The sequence below is a fragment of the Myodes glareolus genome, chromosome 20 (genome assembly GCF_982192425.1).
Source record: "Myodes glareolus chromosome 20, mMyoGla1.1, whole genome shotgun sequence".
NCBI classification, from domain to species: domain Eukaryota; kingdom Metazoa; phylum Chordata; class Mammalia; order Rodentia; family Cricetidae; genus Myodes; species Myodes glareolus.
This window is the reverse complement of record NC_142045.1, coordinates 41,779,995-41,805,692: the sequence shown is the minus strand read 5'-3', so window position 1 is coordinate 41,805,692 and position 25,698 is coordinate 41,779,995. Positions and strand designations below refer to the sequence as shown.

At 40.5% G+C, this 25,698-nt stretch overlaps 2 protein-coding genes across 7 annotated transcripts in view; one reads left to right on the top strand and one right to left on the bottom strand.

Moving 5' to 3' along the window:
• Jade1 (jade family PHD finger 1) overlaps positions 1-9,399 on the top strand; it is a 62,480-nt gene extending 53,081 nt beyond the window's left edge. For all 4 annotated transcript variants that reach the window (XM_085682417.2, XM_085682415.2, XM_085682414.2 and 1 more), the window contains exons 10-11: positions 1,887-2,004; positions 5,718-9,399. In XM_085682417.2, coding sequence (XP_085538543.2) covers positions 1,887-2,004; positions 5,718-6,601 — 1,002 coding nt within the window. In that variant the 3' untranslated portion in view covers positions 6,602-9,399. The remainder of the gene's footprint in view (positions 1-1,886; positions 2,005-5,717) is intronic.
• A 13,649-nt stretch (positions 9,400-23,048) lies between these two features.
• Sclt1 (sodium channel and clathrin linker 1) overlaps positions 23,049-25,698 on the bottom strand; it is a 110,769-nt gene continuing 108,119 nt past the window's right edge. For 2 of the 3 annotated variants that reach the window (XM_085682418.2, XM_048424684.3), the window contains 2 exons: positions 25,394-25,489; positions 23,049-23,345 (listed from right to left, as the gene is read on the bottom strand). In XM_085682418.2, the coding sequence (XP_085538544.2) occupies positions 23,283-23,345; positions 25,394-25,489 (159 nt within the window). In that variant the 3' untranslated portion in view covers positions 23,049-23,282. Of the gene's footprint in view, positions 23,346-25,393; positions 25,490-25,698 lie in introns of those variants that run through there. The other variant, XR_014999338.2, reaches the window with a different exon arrangement.

Below are 25,698 nucleotides of genomic sequence, written 5' to 3'. Positions count from 1 at the left end.
GAGGTCTCTGGAAATAAAGATTTTTCTCACTTCGAGGCCATGGTAAAATCTTTCCTGGCATACAAGCCACCAAAGATGAGATCCCTTGACTTTTCATGGGTCAAGTTTGAGATGTATCTGCTATTTATCTGAGGTGAATATGAGTGTAAACTAGAATGCCCATTTCATGTTTCCAGAAATCATACTTATGTAAAAGCTGCCTTGTGTGTACTGTCCAGTTTTGAATTTGAGATGAGGATTTAGGTTTGATTCTTTTTGAGCTTCCACTCATAATCTCATTGGGTGGAATACTCCTTATCAAAGAGAATGAATATTCTTTTAGTCATTTCTAGCCCCACGTAGGTTATGTTTTCTCTAAAGAACACTTATTTCCTTGCCTGGAATTGTGGCTATCAGAGTTTGCTAGGCCCAATGACATTAAGACAAGGAGAGTGATTTCCTTTTGAATTCTTTAATCAAAGGCTATTTTTAACAGCATTAATAATGCAAATGATGAATGTAGAAAGAGAGGAAGACCCTGATTAGTGAATCAGTCAGGGTCAGCAGAGCCTGCTAGTGTTTCCCTTCCTGTCTCATGTCCTTGTGTAAACTGGACTGCCTTGAACATAGCTGGGGTTGGGGGGATTTAGAAAGGTCTGAAAAACACCCTGATGGTGGTGGGGTGTCTGCATAACCAGTGTGCAAAATGGCATGGCTTGTGTCAGAGAAGCAGCCGATGACCTTTGAACTTGCATTTATAGTTTTTACACAAAGAGACTGCGCAAAAGGAGCACATATGTTTAGGGTGCCATTGATGACAGTCAGGAGCGTGTGGTTATTTTTCACTACTGCCACTGCCTCTGAGGCTGTTGAGGTTTTATGGGTATCTTCCTGAAGAAAGGTTCAGCTGTTCAGTAGTGGCCTGCAGCTGACATTTTGCCTCCAGACCCATGCTATCTAGTCACCTTTTGTTTTTTTTGAGACAGGGTTTGTCTTTGTAGCCCTGGCTGTCCTGTCACCAGCTCTGTAGACCAGGCTGACCTTGAACTCACAGAGGCCCACCGGCCTCTGCCTCCTGAGTGCTGGGATTAAAGGCGTGCACCACCATCAGGCCAGTCTAGTTACTTTTACCAGGAGACGTTAGGACCAAAGGATCAGTGGGGTTTAGTGACTTTATTCTTTCATTTTGTACTTAGTGATGATGACTTTAAGAGTAGGCAGAACTGATTATGGAAGATTACTGACCACAAACTAGTGAATGTATACATCATCTGAAGCAGTCTTATATGAGTGGAGAATCTCAGCACTTGGTCTTTTAGTTACAAATGAACTAGAATGAGGTTAGTAGCAGTTTTAAATGATGATCCACAGATTCATAGGTTGGCTGGGGATACTGGGACAGTATTAGCATACCTCCCTGGAATACACTGCACTGCTGGGCTGGCTTTGTAAAGTTGTATCCAGTGGACCAAGCAGCTCATCTGCTCTGCCACAGAACCTTGTGCAGGGTGTTCTTATGCCATTGGCCTGGAAGATGCTTGATAAAAGTGCGCAGGGAGGTTGCTTCTGGACTCTACATCCATTGACAGTAAGATTGCTGGGATGACACTGTTGGATGGTAAGCAGAACTCAGGCACAAGACAGCAAGTCCTCTACACTGGAAACTGGATGGGAGGGGTTGGATTCTGCTGTGCTGCTCCCCCAGTGCCACTCCGTGGCTGCTGCAGACACCGAAGAAGTAGACAGACTCCTTCTAGTGGTAGGGTCAAATGCTTAAAGCGCGTTTGGATTTCAAATGTTTGTCAAGGCCCCAGGAGGGCCAGTATGTCTCAGGTAAAAGAAAACTGAAAGCACTGAAGTATCATTACTGTATTGCTCACTTAGAATCTCTATTCTCTACATTCTAGGTTCGGAACCTCACTTACATGGTGACCCGCAGGGAAAAGATTAAACGATCTGTGTGCAAAGTCCAGGAACAGATTTTCAGTCTTTACACTAAGCTCTTGGAGCAAGAAAGAGTTTCAGGTATGCATTAAGCCCTAGAAGGGCAAAATGTAGGGCAGGGGTTTGCAGCCTTAACACTGCTGTTGAGGGAAAACAGTTGCTCTTTCATCTGTCCTGTAGAAAGTTTAAGTAGTACAGCTGTTCATATTTAAAGGACATTGTAGTGATGGGGCTGCGGGCAGGCCTGCTTTTCATCCTGCCCGGCTCCTGCACGGCTAGCTTAGCCCCAGAAATAATAGCACGGAAACTGTATTCATTTAAACATTGCCTGGCCCATTATCTCTAGAGAGTTAGTTACTGACTAACTCTCACATCTTGATTAACCCATTTTTAATAATCTGTGTAGCACCACGAGGTGGTGGCTTACTGGAAAAGATTCAGCATGTCTGACCTGGTGGCTGGCTCCATGGTGTCTGCCTCACTTCCCTTCTTCCCAGCATTCTGTTCTGTTTACTCCGCCTACCTAATTTTCTGTCCTATCAGAGGGCCAAGGCAGTCTCTTTATTAACCAATGAAAATAGCACATATCAGAAGGCCCATCTCCATCAGGACATCTTTAAATAGTAAAGGCACTATGTTATAGGGAAAGAGCTGAATTCGGCCTTAAATAGGGTTTGAGACCTGTAGCAGCTCCCTGCATGCCCAGATGGAAGCAAGCTGTAAACCCTACTTTTCTCTCCAATTTCTTCATGTAAAGTGGGGATGCTATCTCAAGCTACCTCTTGTAAGTATCAGAACATTACAGAAAGTGAGAACACAGTTAAGTGCTCTTGATAAACGTGGGGCTAGTTACAAAGGGTCGACCTAACATGTAAATAGATGTAAGACTACTCACCACATACACTCAATCCTTAACACGTAGAGTGGACTTCTGAAGGTATAGATAAAATTCCTAGTGTGCTGGACATTTATTCAGTATCTTCTATTTACATTGCTCTGGCCAGACAAAAAGGGTAAGAAATGGTGGGGTGTATACTTCCTCTACCAGAGAGAGAGTCAGTTACTTGGAGACCATGTGTAATGCTGGGCAAGTGTTTCACTCTGGAATTCATTTGCTCTGGTGTAGAATCCTGACCTCTAAAGTGTGCTTTTAGCACCAGCTTTATATGGTGCTTTCTATGGTGACCAGTCCCAAGAAGTAGGTAATGTACGAGTTTCATGGAGGGAGTCTGTCCTGGGAAGTAGTTCCACACAGAGTCCCGAGTCAGGGGCAGGTGGGCTTAGGCCTTCAGTGGAGGATGGGTGACTCCGCCTTGACTGACTGCCCTTTTAAGTTACAGCAGCAGCATCCCTGACACTCAGTTGTGTTCTGAGTCACAGTTGATTCACTCTTCCTGTCCTGATTTTGTGGTCTTTTCTCTAGATAACTATGACATAAAAACAACACATATGTTGTTCAAAACTGTGGATAACTGGCTTCGAGTTAGATACATGTGGCCAGAGATAACTTGGTTAGCTGAGGGGAATTTTCAATAACATTCTTATGTTAACTTAGACATGTTCTTGTTTTGAGTTAAATATTTTCCAGAGGGACCAAGTACCAAATGTCTTTCATTTTCCTGGAACTTGAACTTTAGTTGCAAAACTGTGAATGTTAAGTTTTTCAAAGTACAGCTTCTTAGGTAAAAGCAGTGCAGTTTAGATCGTTTAAGGCCACCCTTATCTCTTCATTCTTCATTGGAAGCTGGTGGTGCCTGGGATGGTTACTGTAGTGAATCCTGCAGAGTTCTACCAGCTTTTGGTACTTGGCTGTGGAATTTGTTACCAAAAAGGATGGTTTTCGTGTGGCCTTTAAAGGAGTCCTTTTTTTATGGGTATCACAGGCAGCCACTTGCATTTTGGCTGTGGTTTGTACTGGGTGAGCGAATGAAATGCTCTTCACAAGGTTAGGATGGATTTTGGGTTATAGAACTGTAAGGTAGATTGATCCAGAATTCCTGCTGCTGCCTAGCATGCCTGCAATCTAAGCCTACTGGGGCTGAGGTAGGAGGCATGCCAAAATTTCAAAGTCAGTCTGGACTACGTTATGAGTTCTAGGTAAGCCCAGGCTACATGCTTAAAGAAAAGAAAACAAAACCCCAGAAGTACAGAAAAGAGAAACAGATCTTATTTTCCCTTCATTTTGAGTTGCGTGATGAGTGTGGTCATTGGAAACGACTTTGCTCCTCCATGGGATGTCATTTCTAGACTCTGGTGCTTAGAGTATCCTGGTGGTAAGACAGTTTCAAGGGAGAGGACCATGACTTAACGTGTGTTCTTAGAATTCATGGCTCAAACTGTTGTGATTCTGGGAACAAGTAGGATTGTTTTGTAGAATGCGAGCTTCTTCGGTGGAGATGCTTATGGGAGGCCTATCATTAAATACTTTTGAGAGACATGGGCTCCAAGTCCAGTTGATAGATATTACAGTTCAGACAGCCTTGGGCCTTCTTCACTTTTCTGTTTCCTGCTATGGTATTTCAGTAAAAACAGACAAAAACCCCACCTCACATGTGGCTATCAAAAGATAGACTCCAGTGATTGTTTTTTGAGGAAGGAGGCATTTCCAAGCCAACAGCTTGTAAGAAGGACCTCAGCTGTGTTGCTGTGCTTCCATCAGATGGACAGTAAGTCTGTCTTGTGGGGCTCCTGTGACACTGCAGCTGAACCCCGTTCTGGTGGTTCCTACCTTAACAGGAGACACAATGGAGAACTGCTTTTCTGTAGCAGGCCTTGATACTCTTGCAGAAACATGATCCTTAGGGACCCGCAGTTTTCAGACTGGGGTTGGTGAGTCTGAGGGTATGAGATAAATTTGATGGGTCATGACTAACGTACAAAAACAAAAACAAAAAAAAAACAACCAGACTGAAGGGTCAGGCTGGAGAGATGGCTCAGTGGTTAAAAGGACTTGGCTGCTGTAGTGTTCGAGAGGCTCTGGGTTTGACTCCCAGTACCCACACGCAATGCCCAATTGCCTATTACAATAAACTTTAGTTCTAGAGGATCAGATACTCTCTTCTGGCTTTCATAGGCACTGTACCCATGTAGTACACAGACAAACATGCAGGCAAAACACCCATACACATGAAATAAAAATAAAAAGTTGAAAAAAATAGGAAGTGTCAAGAGATGAGAATTGATATTTCATAAAATATAAGCTTTTACTAGGTTAAGCTGTGAAACTTAAATTTTGTGATTTGCATAAAAGATTAACTTATCTTCAACTTGGATGACAACTTGAACCCAATAGATTTTGCATATGAATGAACTTTTAAAAAATATTTCATGTCCAGAATTATTGTGAACACCTACCTTTATTCAGTTTCTACATTTACATGTATTTGTCCTCAACGACCCTTCGAAGAAAGAAACTTAGGCTCTGCTTAGTCTCAGAGAGGAAAGTGGTGGGCAGTGACTGGTGGATGGTAGTCACTGCTGTGCAGCCAGGTAGAGCAAGTGGCAGCCATTGGAAGGATTCTGAATGAATACCCCTTTTGAAAATCAGGTCCTCTTTGAATTTTGTTTGTCCTTTAACAGTTTCAGGAAGCTTAGTGGTTTTGGGAAAAATGTCGTATTGTAACTACTTAGATGGAAAGCAGATTCTTGAATCAGGTCCTGTCTTAACACATTTTTTTTTTACAAAGTGCTGGTGACTCTTGGGTGGGAAGTTTGTGTAATGATGCTTCAGGTCTAGAACTTTATTCTTTTGGATTTGCTTATGTAATTTTTCCCTTGTGGTCTTCTGTTTGTAGGTGTGCCTTCTTCCTGCTCCTCCTCACTGGAGAACATGCTTTTATTCAATAGTCCTTCTGTGGGTCCCAATGCTCCCAAGATAGAGGACCTGAAGTGGCATTCTGCGTTCTTCAGGAAACAAATGGGTAGTACTTCCTTGGTCCATTCGCTGAAAAAGTCCCATAAGCGAGATGCATTGCAGAATAGTCCTAGGAGTGAGAGCAAGACCCTGCTAAAGCAGTCAGATCTGTGTGCTAGAAGGGAGGGGCTGGGGGTTGCAGAGAACTTTCTGAGCTTTGAAAAGACTTTTGCGGAAGCACGTCTCATATCATCAGCACAACAGAAAAACGGTGTGGTGACACCAGACCATGGGAAAAGAAGAGACAATCGTTTTCATTGTGATCTCATTAAAGGAGACTTAAAGGACAAATCTTTTAAACAGAGTCACAAGCCTCTCAGGTCCACAGACACATCCCAGAGGCATCTGGACAACACAAGAGCTGCCACCTCCCCTGGAATAGGGCAGTCAGCACCTGGCATGAGGAAGGAGATTGTGCCCAAGTGCAATGGCTCCCTAGTCAAAGTGCCTATAACACCCGCCAGCCCAGTGAAAAGCTGGGGAGGATTCCGGATTCCAAAGAAGGGGGAACGGCAGCAGCAAGGAGAAGCCCGTGAGGGGGCCTGCCACCAGCACTCAGACTGCCCCCACCTGGGTTTAGGCCGAGTTCCAGGCAAGGAAAGGGCAAAGAACAGGTTAAGATCCGACAGTGAGAACGATGGGTACGCTCCTGATGGGGAAATGAGTGACTCCGAGAGTGAGGCATCGGAGAAGAAATGTATTCATGCCAGCAGCACCATCAACAGGAGGACAGACATCATCAGGAGAAGCATCTTGGCCTCTTGATCAAACAGACGCTGTGGAAGCATGTGGCTTGTTGCTGGCCATGCTGAGAGGTCTGACACGGGGGCAAGCAAAATCCCATTATTTCTGAGCTACACAAACGTATTTCCTTGCAATTCAGATTGAATTTTTCCAGAGTCGTTTATAAATCATTGTTGTGAGAAGTTTGTGTTGTTTGCAACTTGTTGAACAAACAGAAGAGTAGATTGTAACTACGAGACACTAAGATTAGAACCTGAACACTAGAAATGAAGCAACGTTAGAGGCCAGGCTTGAGAGGCACCGTGTATTACTGCCCTCTACGTTTTTTTCCAAAGCACAAACTCTTGGATACTCTGAGTACAGAATCAGATAGAATTCTGTGTTATGAATAAATTCTATTTATAGAAGCCTTCACTTACTATTTATAGCCCACAAAGCTTATTTTCTAGGAATGGTAAATGCTGACAGCATTTTGGCTCCCAGGCTGTTGGTATGAGTAGCTGGGACTCAGAAGCTTCAGCAACACTGGGATCTTGCACACGTGGCATCCAGGGGAAGAGTTTACACAGCAGGCACTGATGGAAGGCTGGAGGGACAGATCGGAGCTGCTGTGTAGCAGGTCCTGAGGCCCCGAGTGGGCTGTGGACATAGGGCGGGTGGAGAGGATGTTGAAAAGGTTCTGTGAGAAAGGGCAGCTGAGGCCCAAGTGTTACTAGTCCTCTTGACCTTCCTCTTTTGTAGCTGCCGGTCCTTGGACCCAATTGGGATTTCCCTGGCTACTGCCAGTACTTGACCATCTGGCTTCCAATAATACAATGACTATTCAAGTTCAAGTGATGAACGTCAGACTCTGGTGACTCTGACTTCCCAGAGTCGACCATTATTACATATTTGGGGAATCCAGGCTTCCAAAATGAGCGGATTCCTTAAGCAAAAAGGAAAAAAACAAACAAAAAAAGGTAAAACAGGTTATATTTTAGAACAATAGAAAGGCAATATGTTGCGTCAAGCTCTTATGTTGACCAAGGCTATACAGGAAAGTCAGTGTACCCTTGAATAGGTTTTCTGGAGTTGGAGTTCTAAACTCTTATTCGTAACTTGGACTTTCGAATTGCAAATGGCAATAACTAGTAAATTTTCAGCAATAATAAATTTAGCATTAAATTTGAGTACAATGTTCTGTTTTTGCACTCATGTAGTGCGTATGTATTCAGACAAGTGGATAGTGTTAAAGTCCTGTTTTTTTCTTTGGCATTCAATGTAGTTGTGAATCAAATTTAAGAGAAGGAAATAGCAATGAGATTTAGATGTAAGGGCATTTGGAATAAGCCCAGTTTCCCCTAAATCACCCTTAGTTTGTTAATATCAATGTTCAGATTCCTGATTCATTTATGCATCTGTTTCCATGTGGCAGGGACATTCTGATATTTAAGGAGCAATGCTTTGAGTTTGTAGAAGCTTTCAAGTCTTCCAGATGACAACAACAGAAAAGGCTTATTGAATTCCATCTTGCTATGCAAGTTTTATCAGATGATCAAATGACAGATCTGATGCATCCACTGTATGTACGACATTTTCAAACCAAGTCTTAACTTCTCAAGTACATTGTAGTAGCTAATTCAGGGGCGGGGAAAAGATGACCCAGGTTTTAGATTGACTATTTTTAAGCTGTGGAGCTCCTTTTGAGACTGCTGTCCCCAGATGAGCTTGTTGCTACCGGTATTTGAAGGTTCTTAGGAGTCCAAGTTATACTTTCGCTTGTAGCTTAATTTGGAAATTATATGTTTTGCATATAAGCAAAAACCTTTTACTGGATCCAGGAAAAGGTTGGACTCTTATCTAATTATCTTCTGAGTACAGCAACAGCACTGGGTGAGAAGAGAATTTATAGAGGAATAATTTGTGAAGCCATAGAAAGAAAATCTAAATTAATCTAGTGAGTGTATCGCCTCTCACCACTTTAAGAGGCACCAGATCCATTTGCACTATTAGGAATGCTAGTTTTGTGCAAAAATAATGCCTTACCTGTTTTCCCCCACATTTAGGTTGAAAAGCTTTCAAATGTTCCAAGTTATGCTGAACCAAAAAACAAAACAAAATAAAAAAATAAAAAAAATTTCTCCCACAAAAACAAAACAAAAAAGAAAAGCCCACACTTTTTATTACTGCTTTGAAATGCAAATGGTATAGAGCACGGTTTCTGACAGTGTAACGATAGCTTTGTAAGTTAGTTTCATGTCATGCTGGGAACTCTGTATGAGACGGCCATGGCAGCCACAGCCCACCTACCCACTTGCATTCTATTAGTACAGAGCTTTTTGTTTGTTCTTTTTAATCTTCCTTGTGCATCCTGACCAAGAAATACCTTTGATTATGATCAATGTATTATGTCAAAATGTAGGCTAGTTAAATTTTTGTAAAGTTGCCTGGAATGTCATTTGTTAGGTTATAAACACAAAATTTAAATGAAGGGTTTTATGTGTTGTGTACAAATCTTAATTATTTTAAGACGGACAAACTTGTCATTACATTTGTAACCTTGTACAGAGGATTTTTCACTATGTGCCTAGCTTGGTGTCCATTCAGCTAAAATTGAAAAAAAAAAGGTGCATGAAGAGTTAAAATCAGAAGTTAAACAAAGTATATGTAGAGATGACTATTTTATATTACATGGCCCAATCCTGTATTTATTTCTACCCCCCTTTTTGAAAGTATTTATAAAACTAGTTGAAGACAGCTGTATTTTTTTGTTGAACTATTTAGTAGAATTTGTGCCTTTTTGTCTGTATGTGAATAAATGCTGTACATTTTGCAATACATTTTTAAAGTGGTCTGTTAATCTGCTTTTGGTTAAGGGTCCTTCCCGTGGGTTTGTTGTCTCACTGTTAACATGGAGAATGAGAACTGTAGGGGACACACCTACCTGGAGGACACAGAATCACTGGGCTGGTTTCTAGACCCTGACTCACAGTTACCCTGTGTGTTGTCCATTCTCCTCCACCCCTCCATGCACACCTTGAGCTCTTTCCAGGATATAATTTGGATCTAACACAACTGTTACAGTAACGCAGACTAGGTTTAAAGGCTGAGCTGTGGTTTATTCTTCACATAACCATACCAAGTCTCTAAGCCTCATGAGCCTCACTTTGCTCAGAGGCTTACGCCTCCTACCCTACCCCAACCTCCCAAGTTAGGAGTTCAGGCAGATGCCAGGCAAGATAACTTGGGAGGTTGAGGAAGAAGAACCATTAGGTATTACCTCAATTCTTCAAAAACAACAACCCTAAAAGACATAATTGAGTGTGCCTCCGCGACCGAACACTTGTCCAGCATGTGCAAGACCCGACTTTTTCATCTCTACTGCTGCAAAGACCAAGATTTTGGTGTTTTACTGGAGTTGTATTATTTAGAGCATTTTACAGAAGATCTGTAGCCAGGTGGTGGTGGCGCATGCCTTTAATTCCAGCACTCGGAGACAGGTGAATCTCTGAGTTCAAAGCCAGTCTGGTCTACAAGAGCTAGTTCCAGGGCAGGCTCCAAAACTACAGAAACCTTGGTCTCAAAAAACCAAAAAAGAAAGATCTTCTGCAAAGCATGTGCTAGGCATTGAACTATGGTAACCCGTAGTTTTTCATTGTTAGGATACTCCAGGAATCTGCTGTGACTTGTGAACCTGCCCATGCTGATGTTATTCCTGAAGGTTATAAGATATGAAGCGCTTAACATTTTTTCAGAGTGGTTTCATTAAATCCCTTTGAGCACAGAACACTGGAACAGTAGGTCAAATAAGAGGAACTGACCTACATTCCATAAAAAAGATGTCTAAGATCATAGTATTGGGAATTGGCAAAACTGTGCCTCCTAATTTTTAGTTTTGAATATTTGCTGTGGGAACAGACTTACACAATCAGTCCAGTCAAATGTACCCTTGTGTTGGGAACAGTAAGCCTGATGTAGCATCCACATCCCCATGTAGATTATGATCAGAAGCCGTCATTACTTCTCTACTTGAATTTATAATTTTTAAGAGTGTCTTCTAACATGAATTGTCAATAGTTAGCTAGACCTTTGTTTATTTCTCCTTGTCCTCCTTAGTGACTATTTACTTCCATGTTGCTCACTCTTCTAAGACTCCAGAGAGAAATAACTGTGATTCTTCCTATAAGGTCTTCAAGTTGAATAGTCACAATAGCTCCCTGGGGAAATTAAGTCCCCAGGAGCCAAAGGAAGGGCCCAGTGTTGGCAATTCTGTAATCTGTGATGGGAAATGTGGCAGCTGGGATTTGAGTTCATGTTTCCACCCAAATCAAGGAGAAAATGGTTCTGCCTTTGAAACATTTGCCATCTGCATCAAACTGCCATTAACTGCAACACTGAAACCTTTCCTCCAGTTTCTCTTTAGTGCTTAGAACTGCATTAGACATTCAGCCTAGTCTGTGCCACAGTTTGGAGAGCTCTGTCTCTGAAAAAGATTAAAAGCTAGTCTGTTCTGTCCTGTCCATTCCTTGGTTTCTGCTGCTCTCCATGCAGCTGAATTCTACTGAGTGTACTGCTTTCTCAAGGGGGAGTAATTCTCAGATTATACAGATGCTTGAGGTCTGGGTATTCTGTTTTTCTCTCTTGTTTTAGGCAGCAGCGCCTTGGGAATCCTTTGTGAATGCTTTCTTCAATGGCCCATTGTTCTTCAAGGTCTTTACCACCCCAACAATTTCCATTTCTTGTGGTTCCATCACCTCTTCAGGGTTCTTCATTTCTTGCTAGATTGCTGCAGCAGCCTAGTCTTGTTTCCTTGACTCACGCTGTGCTGAAATGAACCGCTTCCCCTAATTAGCTGTAACCTTGCCAATGCTATCTCCACAGTAACAACTTCCAAATGGCAGATTCTGTCATTCTGTACAGCTTTCAGAGGAGCCTCCAGACTTGGTAATTAGACTGGGCTTATCAAGTGGCAAGCACTGGACTGTATTACGTATACCGATTTGTTGAGTCTTTGGGCAGGCACTGTTCTCATTTTGGCAATGAGGAAACTGAGGTTCACCATCTGTGGTGAGATCTGGAAAACAAAGTCTCCAGACTCTGCTGCTCTTAATATGAAAGTAGTTCACGTAAAACAATTCACATGCTCTTGAGGACATAACAGGCTTATATATGTGACCTTTACTTCATCAAATCATATCTAGTAAAATCAACAGCTTTGGATTTGCACATTAGGAGACTATAAGCATGAAATGATAAGGCCAGTCTGCTAGGGACTAAGATCTGCCTTTTGCAGGAAGAATGAAATTACTGTAGCTGTAACATACATACTTATGGTAAAACAAATGCACATATGAAGAGAGAAAACAATACTGCTTTTAGGAATGCAAAGAATAATTCTCTAGTTGAACAATGCTTGGAAGATAAAATTCTTTAAGATCAGTTTCTAATATGAGGATTGTTTTGACATTTTAAATTCAAATAATTCAAAAATCTCCAAGTCAACATTTTTTTGTGTGATATTAAGCACAACAAACCTAGCCATTTCCATAACTGGGTGAGCAGTGCTGCTGGTTGTGAATGTCTGTAAACCCAGTAAGGAGCTGAAGCTGAAAGTCTGAGTTTGAGGCAGTCTCAAGCAAACAAAAACAAGTAGTGCCAAGTCAAGAAGCACAGCAAAGAAGAGTGGATGGCAGTGCCATGCTAAACACGGCAGTCTGTTCTGACAGTCTCGCAGTGGCTTGGCTTGGCCAGGATGAGCTTCCATACTGCGTCTGCCGAGTGTGGGCTAGTTGGTTCTTTTACCTCCTTATCTGGTGGTTCTAACTGCAGAATTACTTCCAATGTAAAGCAATTTTTTCATGAAGCACACCTTTTCCTCTGTTGTTTCCCCACAGAGCATCCTCAACGGCAGACTTCCTTCTTTTCCTCCCTAGCTGTGGCTCTGCTCCAGCTTCAGCGTTTGAATTGTTAACTTCTTTTTATTTAGAAAAGTAGGATTTTCCCCCACTTGCCTTGTATTTAGGATATGGATACTTTGGTTATCTAGGTTTGGAACTATCAAGTAAGTTACACTAGATATAAAGACACTCAGGGAAGTTTTCAAGGTACTAATGAAGGGCTTTTAGATTAGGGTTTGAGTCTCTTGAAGATGGCAGGTGAATGACATGCACGAGCAGACTGTTGGAAGGTCTGTGAGTAGATGACAACAGAAAAACCTTGCTTTCAGTAGCAGTGGAAGGAGGGAAACTTAGGAAAACTGGAGAGAGTTCAGTGTGTACTCAAGAGGGCTCAAATCTGACCGAGAAATGGTTTCTTCTCAGTGAGTAACAGAGAGGATGGGGACTTCTGCTTAAGATAGAGCTTTCAGGAAACCCACCCTGCACTTTCAATAACAGAAATACGAGGACAGAGAAGCTTGCTTTCCCCACATTTTACTTGAGAAGTAGCAAGAGGCCATTAAAAAAAGAGCCCTATTGAGTGGGCTAGGTAGACACTGAGGCAGAGGCCCCTCTGGGCGCCCAGGCAATGTCAGTGGAGAATATCGTCAGCAGGGAGAAGGCACGGCACCTGAGTCTAGGTGAGAGATGACACACAGACCTCGGACCTGCACAGTGCTCTTTCCTTCACTCATGTCCTTCCCGTAGTTAATATCTCATTTAAATTTAGTGGGTGTGCTGGCGTGGAATATTAGTTTAAGATGTGTTGCATTTGTTTATGCTGTGGAATATCTGTTTAATGATGCAAAGATGTGTTGCATTCTTTTATGTTGTATTTGTTTAACTCTGTGAAGCTGTGTTACTGGTGCCTGCCTGTAACACCTGATGGTCTAATAAAGAGCTGAATGGCCAATAGCTAGGCAGGAGAGAGGGATAGGCAGGGCTGAGACAATAAATAGAAAAAAATAAATAAATAAAAAGACAATGGCCAGGCAGAGACAATAATTAGAAGAAGCATGAGAGGAGGGAGGAGTGAGAAAAAAGGCAGAGAGGAGGATGCTAGGGGCCAGCCACCCGGTCAGCCATGGAGTAAGAAGGGAAGAAAGACATAGAGAATAAAGAGAGGTAAAAAGTCCAGAGGCAAAAAATAGAAGAGGAGAAATGAGTTGATTTGTTAGAAAATTGCTAGAATTAAGCCAGGCTAAGGCTGGGCATTCATAATTAAGAATAAGTCTCCATGTATTTATTTGGAAGCTGAGTGGCACGTAAGCAAAGCAAAACAACAAAACAAAAAGCCCAAACAACTACACCACATGCTGGCTAGTTTTTATGTCAACTTGACACAAGTTTACAGTCATCTGAAAGTAAGAAAACTTAATTGAGAAAATGGTGGTCCTGGGTGCTACAAGAAAGCAGGCTGAGCCATGGGGAGCAAGCCAGTAGGCAGCACTCCTTCATGGCCTCTGCACCAGCTCCCCCTCCAGGATCCTGGCCTCACTGCTGATGAGGTGACTTTGATCTATGAGTGAAATAAACCATTTCCTCCTCAAGTTACTTTTGGTCATGATGTTTCAGTGGACCAGTCTTGTCCTGTCTTATTCTCATTTGTCCTTTGGTTTCAGTAAGCTTTTCCAAAGTACAGCTCTATTCTCATTTGTCCTTTGGTTTCGGTAAGCTTTTCCAAAGTACAGCTCCAGACACAGGAGGTTGGAGTTGGAGGCCTTCCTGCCTCAGCGCTGAGGTCATTTTAAATTATCACAATGCATTGCTTTACTTTGTTCTTTCCCTTCCCCTCTTACTGGAGCTGTCTTGTTTTCCTCCTTTACTGAGTATTTTCTGTCTCTGGAGCTCTAGTACTCCAGTCATGCTCTCTGCTCATTTCCTTGCCGTTCCTACCCAGAGGAAACAGGTACTGTAGTTCACACTGTACTATCCTTGTTCCTTTACGCCCTCTTCAGTTCCTGGAGTTAAAACAGTGCCGGTTGTTATCGCCTGTGCTGTATTTCCATCTCCTGGTAGTGACAGTTCTGCAGTTAGTACTCTGCTCTCGGAGAACAGCTGAGGTTTGTTTACTGACTTACCCCCAGTCAGCAGTACTACAGCTGAGTCTCATTTGAACATCACAGATACACCAAATGAAAGAATATGGGTGACCTGAAACAACAAAAATCCAACCGACAACTCGGATAACCCAAATGCCAAGGCAGAAACATAAAATGAAACATGAAAAACCAGGGCAGCATGATTCCTGCTGGAGATGACTAATTCCAAAGTAATGCATTCCAATGATGAGTTAGATCAAATCTTAAACAGAGAATTCAAAAGAATTGTCTTCAAAAATGTTCAACAAAACCAAAGACGACTTTGGTTTAAAATAAACTTCTAAATAAATTGAAGCAGAACACCAGTCAAAAGCAGTTGAATTGAAGTAAGTCAACACAGGATACAAAAGAATTTAGTAAAGAGATAAAAATATTAAAGAAAAATCAAATTTAAATTTCAGAAACAAAAATCTCAATGTATTAAATAAAAACAGTGGAAAGTGTCATCAATAGAATGGCCAAGTGGAAGACAGACACTATGAGGGCTTTAAGAGAAGGTATTAATATACTTAGAGAATGAAAGATGAAGCAGTAAAAAATATGAATAGGGCACTGGATAGCATTAAAAGACCAAATCTATACAAATCATGAGCATAGGTGGATGTAGTGGTTTAAAGAAGAAATGTCTCCCACAGGCTCACTTGCTGCGTAGCTAGCAACACTGTTTGCGGAGGTTGTGGAACCTTTAGGAGGGGCAGCTTTATTGGAGGAAGACTGTCACTGGGGACAGGCTTTGAGGGTTCAAAGCCTTGTTTCACTTCCTGCTTACACTCCCTGGTTCTTGTATGAGGATCAGGACATGATCAGCCAGGTGCTGTCCCATGCCAAGCTGTCTCCAACATGATGAACTCAAGTCCTCTGGAACTGTAGTCCAAAGTCATCTTTCTCCCTTGAACTGCTCCTGGGCATGGTATTTATTGCAGCAGCAGAAAAGGAAACTAATGAGAAGCCTGGACCAGGGAAGCAGAGCTTTTGCTCTGAAGAACCAGACTGGTGTTCTTGTGAGGAATGTGATGTACTTTTGACTAGAGACTGTCTGTGTTTTTGATGAAGAACATGGACCTGGACCTAAAAAGAATGGTATGTTAATCAGCCTCAGAGAGCACCCAGATACTGATGTGAGTTCTATCCCCAAAACACCAAGAACATTTATAAAGGCTGCTGCTGAATCAATACCAAAAGACACTACAAACTGAAAGATGCCGTGCTGCTGACTGTAAGGGATTCTAGTTCTAAATCCAATGACTCTGGCAAATATTTAACCTTTGCAATATTTCCCATTAGTGGGAAGGAAATATTACCACCAAGTAGCAGTGTTGGATTATATGTGATAATAAATACAGATGCCTACTACTCCATATATTATCAATAAATATACACCAGTAATATGTATCAGCACATCTGTCGTGTGATGTGTGATGTGTTGCTTTTATTGGTTAATGAATAAAGCTGCTCTGCCCTATAGCAGGGCAGAATACAGCTAGACTGAAGATTATCTATCTATCTATCTATCTATCTATCTATCTATCTATCTATCTATCTATCTATCTATCGAGAAAAGTTGGAGTCAAGGAGATGCCATGTAGCTGCCAAAGGAGAAAGATGCCAGAACAGAACCTTACCTGGTAAAGTCACAGTCTTGTGGCAATACACAGATTAATAGAAATGGGTTGATTTAAGATGTAAGAGTTAGTTAATAAGAAGCCTGAGCTAACAGGCCAAACAGTGTTGTAACTAATATAGTTTCTGTGTGATTATTGGGTCTGAGCAGCAGGGCAACGAAAGAGCAGTCTCCTTCTATAGTCACAGATCTGAGACAATTCTCCAATGAATTATTTTAGGTGTAAGTAAAACTGTGGTTGTTACTTCTCTAGTATTTTTTTATTCTCTATATTAGTTTACATAAGAGGAGATACTAGTTTCTATTTTCACAGATCCAAGTGGTAACAGTTTTCCTTACACATCATACTACATTCTTCTGGCACTTTTTCCTTTCAAGAAAGTACTTGGTTACCATCAACTAAAAATACTGAGTGAAAATTTCCATAATGCCTTATCAAAGAAATTAAATGGTTTCAATAAACAATAAAGGAATGAATCATGATTACTAGGATGCTACCGGGAGTTACTTAAGAAGACTATCAATTTCCTTGTTGACCAGGATTATTAGATTGGATATGAGAAACATGATTAGTGTGGTATAAATGAACATTTGCAAGGCAAAAGGCTGGGTCTTTCTTGGTGTTCTTAGGATAAGGTACAAGCAGCAAAGACCAGACTGGAAATGTATCAAGCAACCATACTGAAGGGTTCTGACTTGTTACCAAGTAAGGTAACAATGTCTGGACGATTGGGGTCATAGTGTGCATACTGGAGTGCCTGTAGGAATGTGGAGGATGTGGGGAATTTTTGCTTTTAGCAGCACTGGAGATTGAAACTAGGCATGCATACAGGTAAGTGCTCTTCTACTGAGCAATACCCACAGTCCACTGCAAAGTTTTATGGTAAATTCTTAGGCTAAAGAGTGATAAGTACTGTAAAAAATTACTTTCAAGATGTCTTTCTTTTCCAATGTATGTACATAGTTATTTTTCCTCTTCATACAAGTGATAGTAACAACTGCTATACAAATGAGAGTATTACTATTACCACAAATGATTATGCCATAATGATTGGTAAAAGAACGCCGTCAGTACCTTTTGCCTTTAAAACCACATGCATGTTCACATGGCTAGGGAACTAAACACATTTTTATTTATGTTTAGTTTTATGTGTGGGTGTTTTGCCTGCATGTACATCTATGCACTACATGTATGCAATGCTCATGGAAACCAGAAGAAGGTATCAGATCCTCTGAAACTACAGTTACACATACTTGGTAGCAGCCACAGTGGTATGAGGAACCAAACTTGGGTCCTCTGCAAGAGCAGCCAGTGCTGCCCTTAACTGTGTAACCATTTCTTAACCCCCAAACAAATTTATTTTTGACAAACAAGTTTACTACAGATTTATTATTTTACTTCCGCAAATACCGTTTTCTTTGTTATTTTAATTTATTCTTTTGTTTTGATACAGGGCTCACTCTATAGCTTAGTCTGACTCAGTCAGAATTCATGATGTAACCAGTCTGGTTTTACATGCAAAGTCATCCTTCTGCCTCAATATCTTGAGTGTTGAAATTACAGATGTGAGCCATAGTGCCCAGTTAAAAGTTTTGCTTGTTTGCTTTTAATTCAATTTTTTTTATTTTTTGAGGATTTTCTACATGAATACTGCATTTATATTATTTAAATCTGTTCTTGTTTTAAAAGGATCTATTTTATTTTTAATTCTGTGTGTGTATTATCATGTGCACATAAAGGCAAGTGCCCATAGAAGTTAGAAAAGGTGTTCCATTTCCTGGAACTGGAGTTAAGGTGGGTTCTGGGAACTAAACCTGGTCCTCAGAAGAGCAGTAAGTGCTCATGCATTGCCGAGTCATCTCTTCAGCCCCTAAGTTTGCTATTTTCAAAAAAATGCTCAAATGTGCTATGGTCAAAGAACAAATTTATATAATAATTTAAATAATTTTAATTATGGTTTGTTTGAGAGTTGCTCTAACAAGACAGTGCATCTAGGAAATCTTAACCGTTGAATAACTGAATGGCTCAATTGCTGCTAATTTTCTCCTGTGTGTGGGGTAGTTGGAGTTCTCACACCAGAGGAGAATTAAGAGACTACTGACTGCCCCAATTTGCATATTTGTACACAAAGGGAAGAAGTAGTAATCACATCTCCTTTCTTTCTCAGGCAGACATAATAAAAGATGCATGAATAAATAAAATGAACTAGTGTGTTGTCTTCAATTTTAGATTTAGGTAATTTCTTTTCTCTTTCCTATTCATTTTCTCTGTCTCCTAAAACACAGTTCACAGAAATGGTACTGTCTTTGTAAATGAAGTGAAGATTGACCAGTACATGAGATGTTAAGATTCCACTAGCATTTCCACACAGGAATTACTAGCAATTTCAGAGGTCAGAGTGACAGACTCACTCTACAGCTTATCCTCCTCCAGGAGAATACTCAGTACTCAGGGAGAGAGCTACCTGGAGAGGTTATTGTTAGATGCAGAGAGGAGTCCTCAGCTCAGCTAACAAACAGCCCCTTCTGCATGACCATGTTCTTAAAACTTAAGTTTATGGATAGTTACTCCACTCCTTGAAGATGCCAGGAACTCAGCAGGGTGCTAAGGACATAGGGGTGAATGAGAATCGATGTTATCCTGTCTCAAGGACCTTCCAAAAGTAAAAAAAAGACCAGTTAATTATAATTACTTGATGGAGGAGGGTTATCTGTCTATTGTGTTATTTTCATTGGTCAATAAAGAGACTGCCTTGGCCCCTTGATAGGACAGAAAATTAGGTAGGCGGAGTAAACAGAACAAAATGCTGGGAAGAGGGCTATGAGCCAGACGCCATGGAGCCAGCCACCAGGTCAGACATGCTGAATCTTTCCCGGTAAGCCACACCTCGTGGTGCTACCACGAGATTATTAGAAATGGGTTAATATCAAGATATGAGAGTTAGTTAGTAACTAACTCTCTAGAGATAATGGGCCAGGCAGTATTTAAATGAATACAACTTATGTGTTATTATTTCTGGGGCTAAGCTAGCCGTGCGGGAGTTGGGCAGGATGAAAGCAGGCCTGCCCGCAGCCGCCTCACACCAGATGGCGCCCAGACGTGGATAACTGAATCCACAGAAAGCTTGAGAAAGCTTGGGAAAGAATAGAGTAAAGCATGTTTTCTTGGTAGCAGCAATTTCTCAGGTCTGCTCTGTTTGCTAGAGCAAGCAAGCACTCTCATCTAAGGGAGGCTTCCTGACTCAGCTTTAGCTGCAAAACCTTGCAGCTCATTAAGAGGTCCTGCCACGAAACACTTAAATGCTGTTGATGAAAAGCTGAATGCATGCTTTTCGGGTTTTCAGTCGTAGCAGGAAAAAAGCTGCGCTGTTTTAAAATGCCTGCTTTCTAGGCTGTCCTGCCAGGGAAAACTCTGACTCTTTCAGGCAGGCAGTCCGACTGAGTATGGTCTGTGAGCAGAATGATGCAGCTTGCTTGCTGGCAAGGACCTTGAAACACGACAGAGTTGTGGCAGTGAACACAGCTGTGGCTGGTATCTCAGCCATGAGTCTGGAAAGCTAAGGAATGAGCTGGATCTAGCTGTCAAAGCCACAGCTGTCCATATTGCTTTGTAAATTAAAGGCTCATGTGGTCAGAAAAAGAGAGATAAACAGTAAAGAGAGATTCAAAGATGAAGAAAACCTCTAACTGGTTTACAGTATGTTAAAAATATATGCAGGCTAAAGGTTAAAGTCATTAAAAATAAAAAAGAAAGAAAGGGAGAAATAGGGTGTGGTGGTACACACCTTTAATCCCAATGCCTGGGAGGCAGAGGCATATTGACCTCTGTGACTTCAAGGGGCAGAGGTGGATTGACCTCTGTGACCTCAAGGTGTGGTAGTACACGCCTTTAATCCCAATGCCTGGGAGGCAGAGACAGATCTCTGTGAGTTCAAGGTGTGGTAGCACACACCTTTAATCCCAGTGCTGGGGAGGCAGAGACAGAAGGATCTCTGTGAGTTCAAGGACAGCCTGGTCTACAGAGTTATTCCAGGACAAAGATATATACAGAGAACCTGTCTCAAAAGTTAAAAGTAAAAATAAAAGAAATAGAGATTGAAATAAAGCTGCATAAAGATGGAAAATACACAGAGACTCTTGATACTGTGTGTTATTATGCTCTCTTTGAATTGTTTGAATGCTGACGAAGGAGCAATAGCTGCTAAAAGACTTTTGTTTATAAATGCTGCTGAATTAATCCAAGATAGATATGTTGAAAATACCTTGACTTCTGAATTTGGATCTAAGGATATGATACTTTGGAAAGGAGGTTCTTCTTTTGTTTTCACAGAGGATGAGACCCTGTGGATTGCTTCTATCCCAATATGGTATGACAGACCACGCCCTCCTGAAAGGTTTCTGTGAACACCCTCAAAAAATTTCTTCACTCAACTGCCGACTGAGATGAACCTTGCAGACAGGTTATACCATGAAAGACCTGATTAACTGCGCCCCTATACAGCAGGAAGAAGTTTGGAGAGAAATAACTACGTCCATATTCCCAAATATTGTTCATAAATGTTCCTTTACATTTAAAGGGGGATATGATATAGATATGAATAATTTCATTGGTATGGATTTTAAGGTCAATTTTGTTATATGTATATATATTTCTGATCTTGATTGATGTATTGTGATTGTATAGTTCATTTAAAAATGCAATGTATAATTAAAAATATAGGTTGTTAATGGATAATCATCAATAATAGTCAAGCTTGTAGTAATGTTAGTTTGATTTTGTAGATGTGCATAGATATATTTCAGAGAGACATTCTTCATGTCTTTCAAAGACTACAGAACATAGCATTTAATGTTTTAATAACTTAGGACAATGAGACATGTCTGCTCCTGGCAGCACCAATCTACTTCAAGAGGAAGATGGGCATCGAAGAGGCTCCTTATGGAGTTGGTTAGCCATTTGGGCAAGAAACTGCTCTTGCCTGGACTGTTGTATAAACTGGACACAGAGAACCCACAGAGAGAGGACTGCTGAACTTGCCTAAAGGTGAGATGATCTTTCGAGGTTCTTGATTCATAAAAGAGTCTGCGAGACATTCTGCAGGACACAGCAGATAGTGACTGAATTGCCTTTGAAATTTCCTGCTTCATGGAAATGTCTCTGGATATTATGGGCCTGAAGGCTGAAGATGGGTGCCCCAACGATACAGAGGAACTTTGGGTGACTGTCCAGGCAGCAAGATGTCTCTGTCATTTCTAGAGTTTTGGAAGTTGCTTACTTCTTGTTTACTTAGGTAATATATCCTTCTGGAGTCTTTGATGGAGTTAAAGAATGGATAGTCATAGTTATAGTTTTCCATTATTATGATAAAGATATAGTTATAAATATTGTGACTGTAATTCTTGCTTGATAACTGTTTTGTTATGTGTAATTTTACTATGTTAAAATGAAAGCCTTTCTTTTTTGTTTAAACAGAAAAAGGGGAAATGATGGAGGAGGGTTATCTGTCTATTGTGTTATTTTCATTGGTCAATAAAGAGACTGCCTTGGCCCCTTGATAGGACAGAAAATTAGGTAGGCGGAGTAAACAGAACAAAATGCTGGGAAGAGGGCTATGAGCCAGACGCCATGGAGCCAGCCACCAGGTCAGACATGCTGAATCTTTCCCGGTAAGCCACACCTCGTGGTGCTACCACGAGATTATTAGAAATGGGTTAATATCAAGATATGAGAGTTAGTTAGTAACTAACTCTCTAGAGATAATGGGCCAGGCAGTATTTAAATGAATACAACTTATGTGTTATTATTTCTGGGGCTAAGCTAGCCGTGCGGGAGTTGGGCAGGATGAAAGCAGGCCTGCCCGCAGCCGCCTCACTACAATTACTGACAAGTGCAATGAGAGAAAAAAGCTCACTATTTAAGAAAGAACACTGTAATAAGAAAGGGTTCACTTAGATTCAAGTTAGAGAACTTGAGGAAGGAAAATATGAAATCTGAAGGTTTCATATGAATGCAAAAGTCTATGCAAGCCTGCTTTGTTGATGGGAGGATGGCTAAAGTACCAACATAATTAAAGGAGGCCACCAAGTTTACAGCACAAGAAAGAGGAGAGTGGTGTGGAAGGGACTGAAGCTGTTAGCCATAACATGGAAGCATCTGAGGCAAACCCTACATTCTCAGGACTTTAGGACTTCAATTCTCAACTCCTTGACAAAGATTCCTATGAGTATGTCACCTTGTTAGCACAAAACTTTAAGGGTAAATGCATATACAGGGATATTTGCACACTGACTTCAATTCATTTGGAAAACATTAAAGCCTTCTAACTGGTTATTCAGATGTAAACCCGTCTGCTATCCCAGTGTGTAGGAAACTCAAACCAGAATGAGAATGTATAGTGATCTATGCAGTGTTGCAGGACTACAGCAACTCAAGCTATGAAACCTTAGAATTTAAGATCTCCATCTGATTAGTAAACTTTGAAGAAAAAGAAAAGAATAAAACCCCCTCCTAAATGCTTAAATATTGTCAAGGTCTATAAATACATAAAGCTATGTAGTTAAAAATGAGTCATTACAATTATGTATTCAAATACATGACAACATCATTTTACAAAATACATAATTTATTACATTTATGAGTTCATAGTAAAATAGGGAATCTTAAGAACTATCAAAATGACTTAGGAATAACAATGAGATATTAAATCTCCAAATCTTAGAACCTGAAATATCAAATTCCAAAGCTTTTATTAAACCTCTTTTGAAAATATTATGTTCGCCCAAAGGAAAAAAAAAGGGAATTAAAAATAGACACATTGATAAAGGCAGTGTGTTCTTCTCAGCTGGCTTTATTCTCCACTGAACCTCAAATATAGGATTATATACTTTTTACTTACAGGAAGCTGTCAGTGTTCTGCTTTCCAGTAGCCCTCAAAACAAAATGGAAAATGCTTGTGCAAAATGACACAAGCTTTCACCATTCTCCGCAGGCTTCTCCATGTCAATACACTTTGGTACAACAGCTTTTCCCACTCTACAGTTCTGTCAGTGAACTATGAATATGTTTAAATATTTTCCAGATTCATCATGGAGGCTGCTTTTCTTCTCTGCACTGTAATCACACTGAGCTGCAAACAAAATAAACAATCAGTACGGGGTCTCTGTGGAGAGTATAAGAAGAAAACAAAGCACAGCGTGCTATATCACAGCCAACAGTTACTTGGTAGTCCAAGTGGAAGGCCTTGGAAGAGCTCTTTGTATGTAATCATTCGATTTTACTCTTGAAGTGTCTGACTCACATTAGAGAAATGCATGCCAAGTATGACAATCCATAGCTCAGAGTGACACTCTGAATTCCTATATTTCACAGATGGTGAAAAAACATTCGTATAAAAGTTAATCAGCAAAGTGTCTCAAACACAAATTTGGCCTAGGCAAATACAAAGCAGAGCTGGTAATCAGATCATTACAGATTTTAAACAAGTCTAGGGAGGAAAGTAACCTTTGAGTAGTAACTGGGGTTAGTTATGTGTATATATGATAAAAAACCTAACAATACATAGTATAAAGCAGGTTTTAAACTAACAATACAAAATACATACTATAAAGCCAGTTTCCTTCTCCAAACTATACTTTGCTCTAGTTCTGTCTTCATATACAACCTCTACCTTCAGTTTGTTTATTTATTTAAAACAGGGTCTCACTATGCAGTCCAGACTAGTCTTGAACCTTGTGGTCCTCCAGCATCAGTCCCAAAGCTACAGGCAAAAGCTACCATCTCCAGCTACTTGCAGTTTTGAAGTATACTTCTTTTTATATTTTCTAAATGAGTATACGCACACCTTTTGGTAGTTAAAAAAGTCTGAATCTACTTTACTGCTTAGATTATCAGTCTCAGAAATAACTGTATAATAGATTCACTGTATTTTTCTTAATATTTTCAAACTTTTCCCTTTCTGAATACAGTTTTATTTGGTCATTTACTGTTGAGTATTTGTATGATTTTAATCTTTTACAATTAGAGGGAGAATCAGGTGTGGTGGCACGTGCTTTTAATCCCAACATTTGGGACTGAAAGGCTGGCTAGGCGGAGCTCTGTGAGTTCGAGGTCAGTCTGGTCAACATATTGAATTACAGGGCAGCCAGGGCTACAGAGAGAGAGAGACCCTGTCTCAAAACTAAAACAAACCACCACAACAAGAACAACAACAAAACACAGCTGCTACATGGCAACATGCCACGCCATCAGTAGCTAAGACTATACTATGATGGCAACAGTACATTTATATCTAATGTCAGTTAATAGTATGTTTCACTGAATTTACTTTGTTGTCATCGTTCTATCCATCTATCCATCCATCCATCCATCCATCCATCCATCCATCCATCCATCCATCTATCCATCCATTTCAATTGCCTGAATGCTCAGTGAACTTGTCTCTATTCGTTCCTACAAGGAGGAGTTATTGCTCCTAATTTAGAAGAAATGACTCATTTTGTTCGTATGTGTGTACATTATGAGAAATTACTCTTTACTTACTCTAGAATTCCACTGAAATATTTTCCAAATTACTTCCCAATGGCTAAGTTTTTATATTTTATTTTTGATTTATTTAGTTATATACAAATGTACATTAAATAAAGGTAACTTGTACCTGAAATATTTCATTTCTACTTAAAACCTAAAATAAAAATAAAGTACAATTTGAAACATCAGAAAAATACTTTCAAATATAGACACAAGTACCTGACTTTGGACAGAATGTTATGCCCAGTAATTGTCATTAGCAGAAACTTTTGTATAGACAGTGATGTTTTATATCTGCTCTTTCCAACCTTCCCACTAGCCAGTTACCAAACACTTAAAATTTGGCTAGTACGACCTCAATTCAATTTTTATTTCATTTAATTCCAGTTAAAGTTCTCTCTGGCTACCAGCTCCTTTACCAGAGATGGTAGTTCTAGATATAGGTACGGACAGAGGATACTGATGTCTATTTTATATACAAACTTTTCAACTGCAAGTACTAAGGAGACTAAGTTTGTATATATTTATCGAGTAAAGATCAAACTATCAGTTCTTTGGGAACGTCTGAGGAACTCTGCTTATTTATTTCATAGATGAAAAATAGATCCAGGCTGTTTGTCAGCTCTGGATAATGAGGATGTTCCCTACCTGCTGGGATGCTGAAGCAGCTCTTTCTTCAGCCTGACTTAGACGTCTCTGAAGTCTGTTGGCTTTTTCTTGATGCTCCAGAATTAACTTTTCATTCTTTTAAGGGGAAATATAAAACAAATTCAAATCCAAATGTGATCTGGACATGTTTTATGGAATAATCAGTGAAAAACTGGGACATCATTTAACCACCTGTAAAATCAAGATTCCATCATCTCCACATTTACATTTTCCAAGGCGTGAGCACCATATCACACAGTTGATTTTACTTCATCCTGAGTCCGCGGTTCTCAACCTGTGCTTGG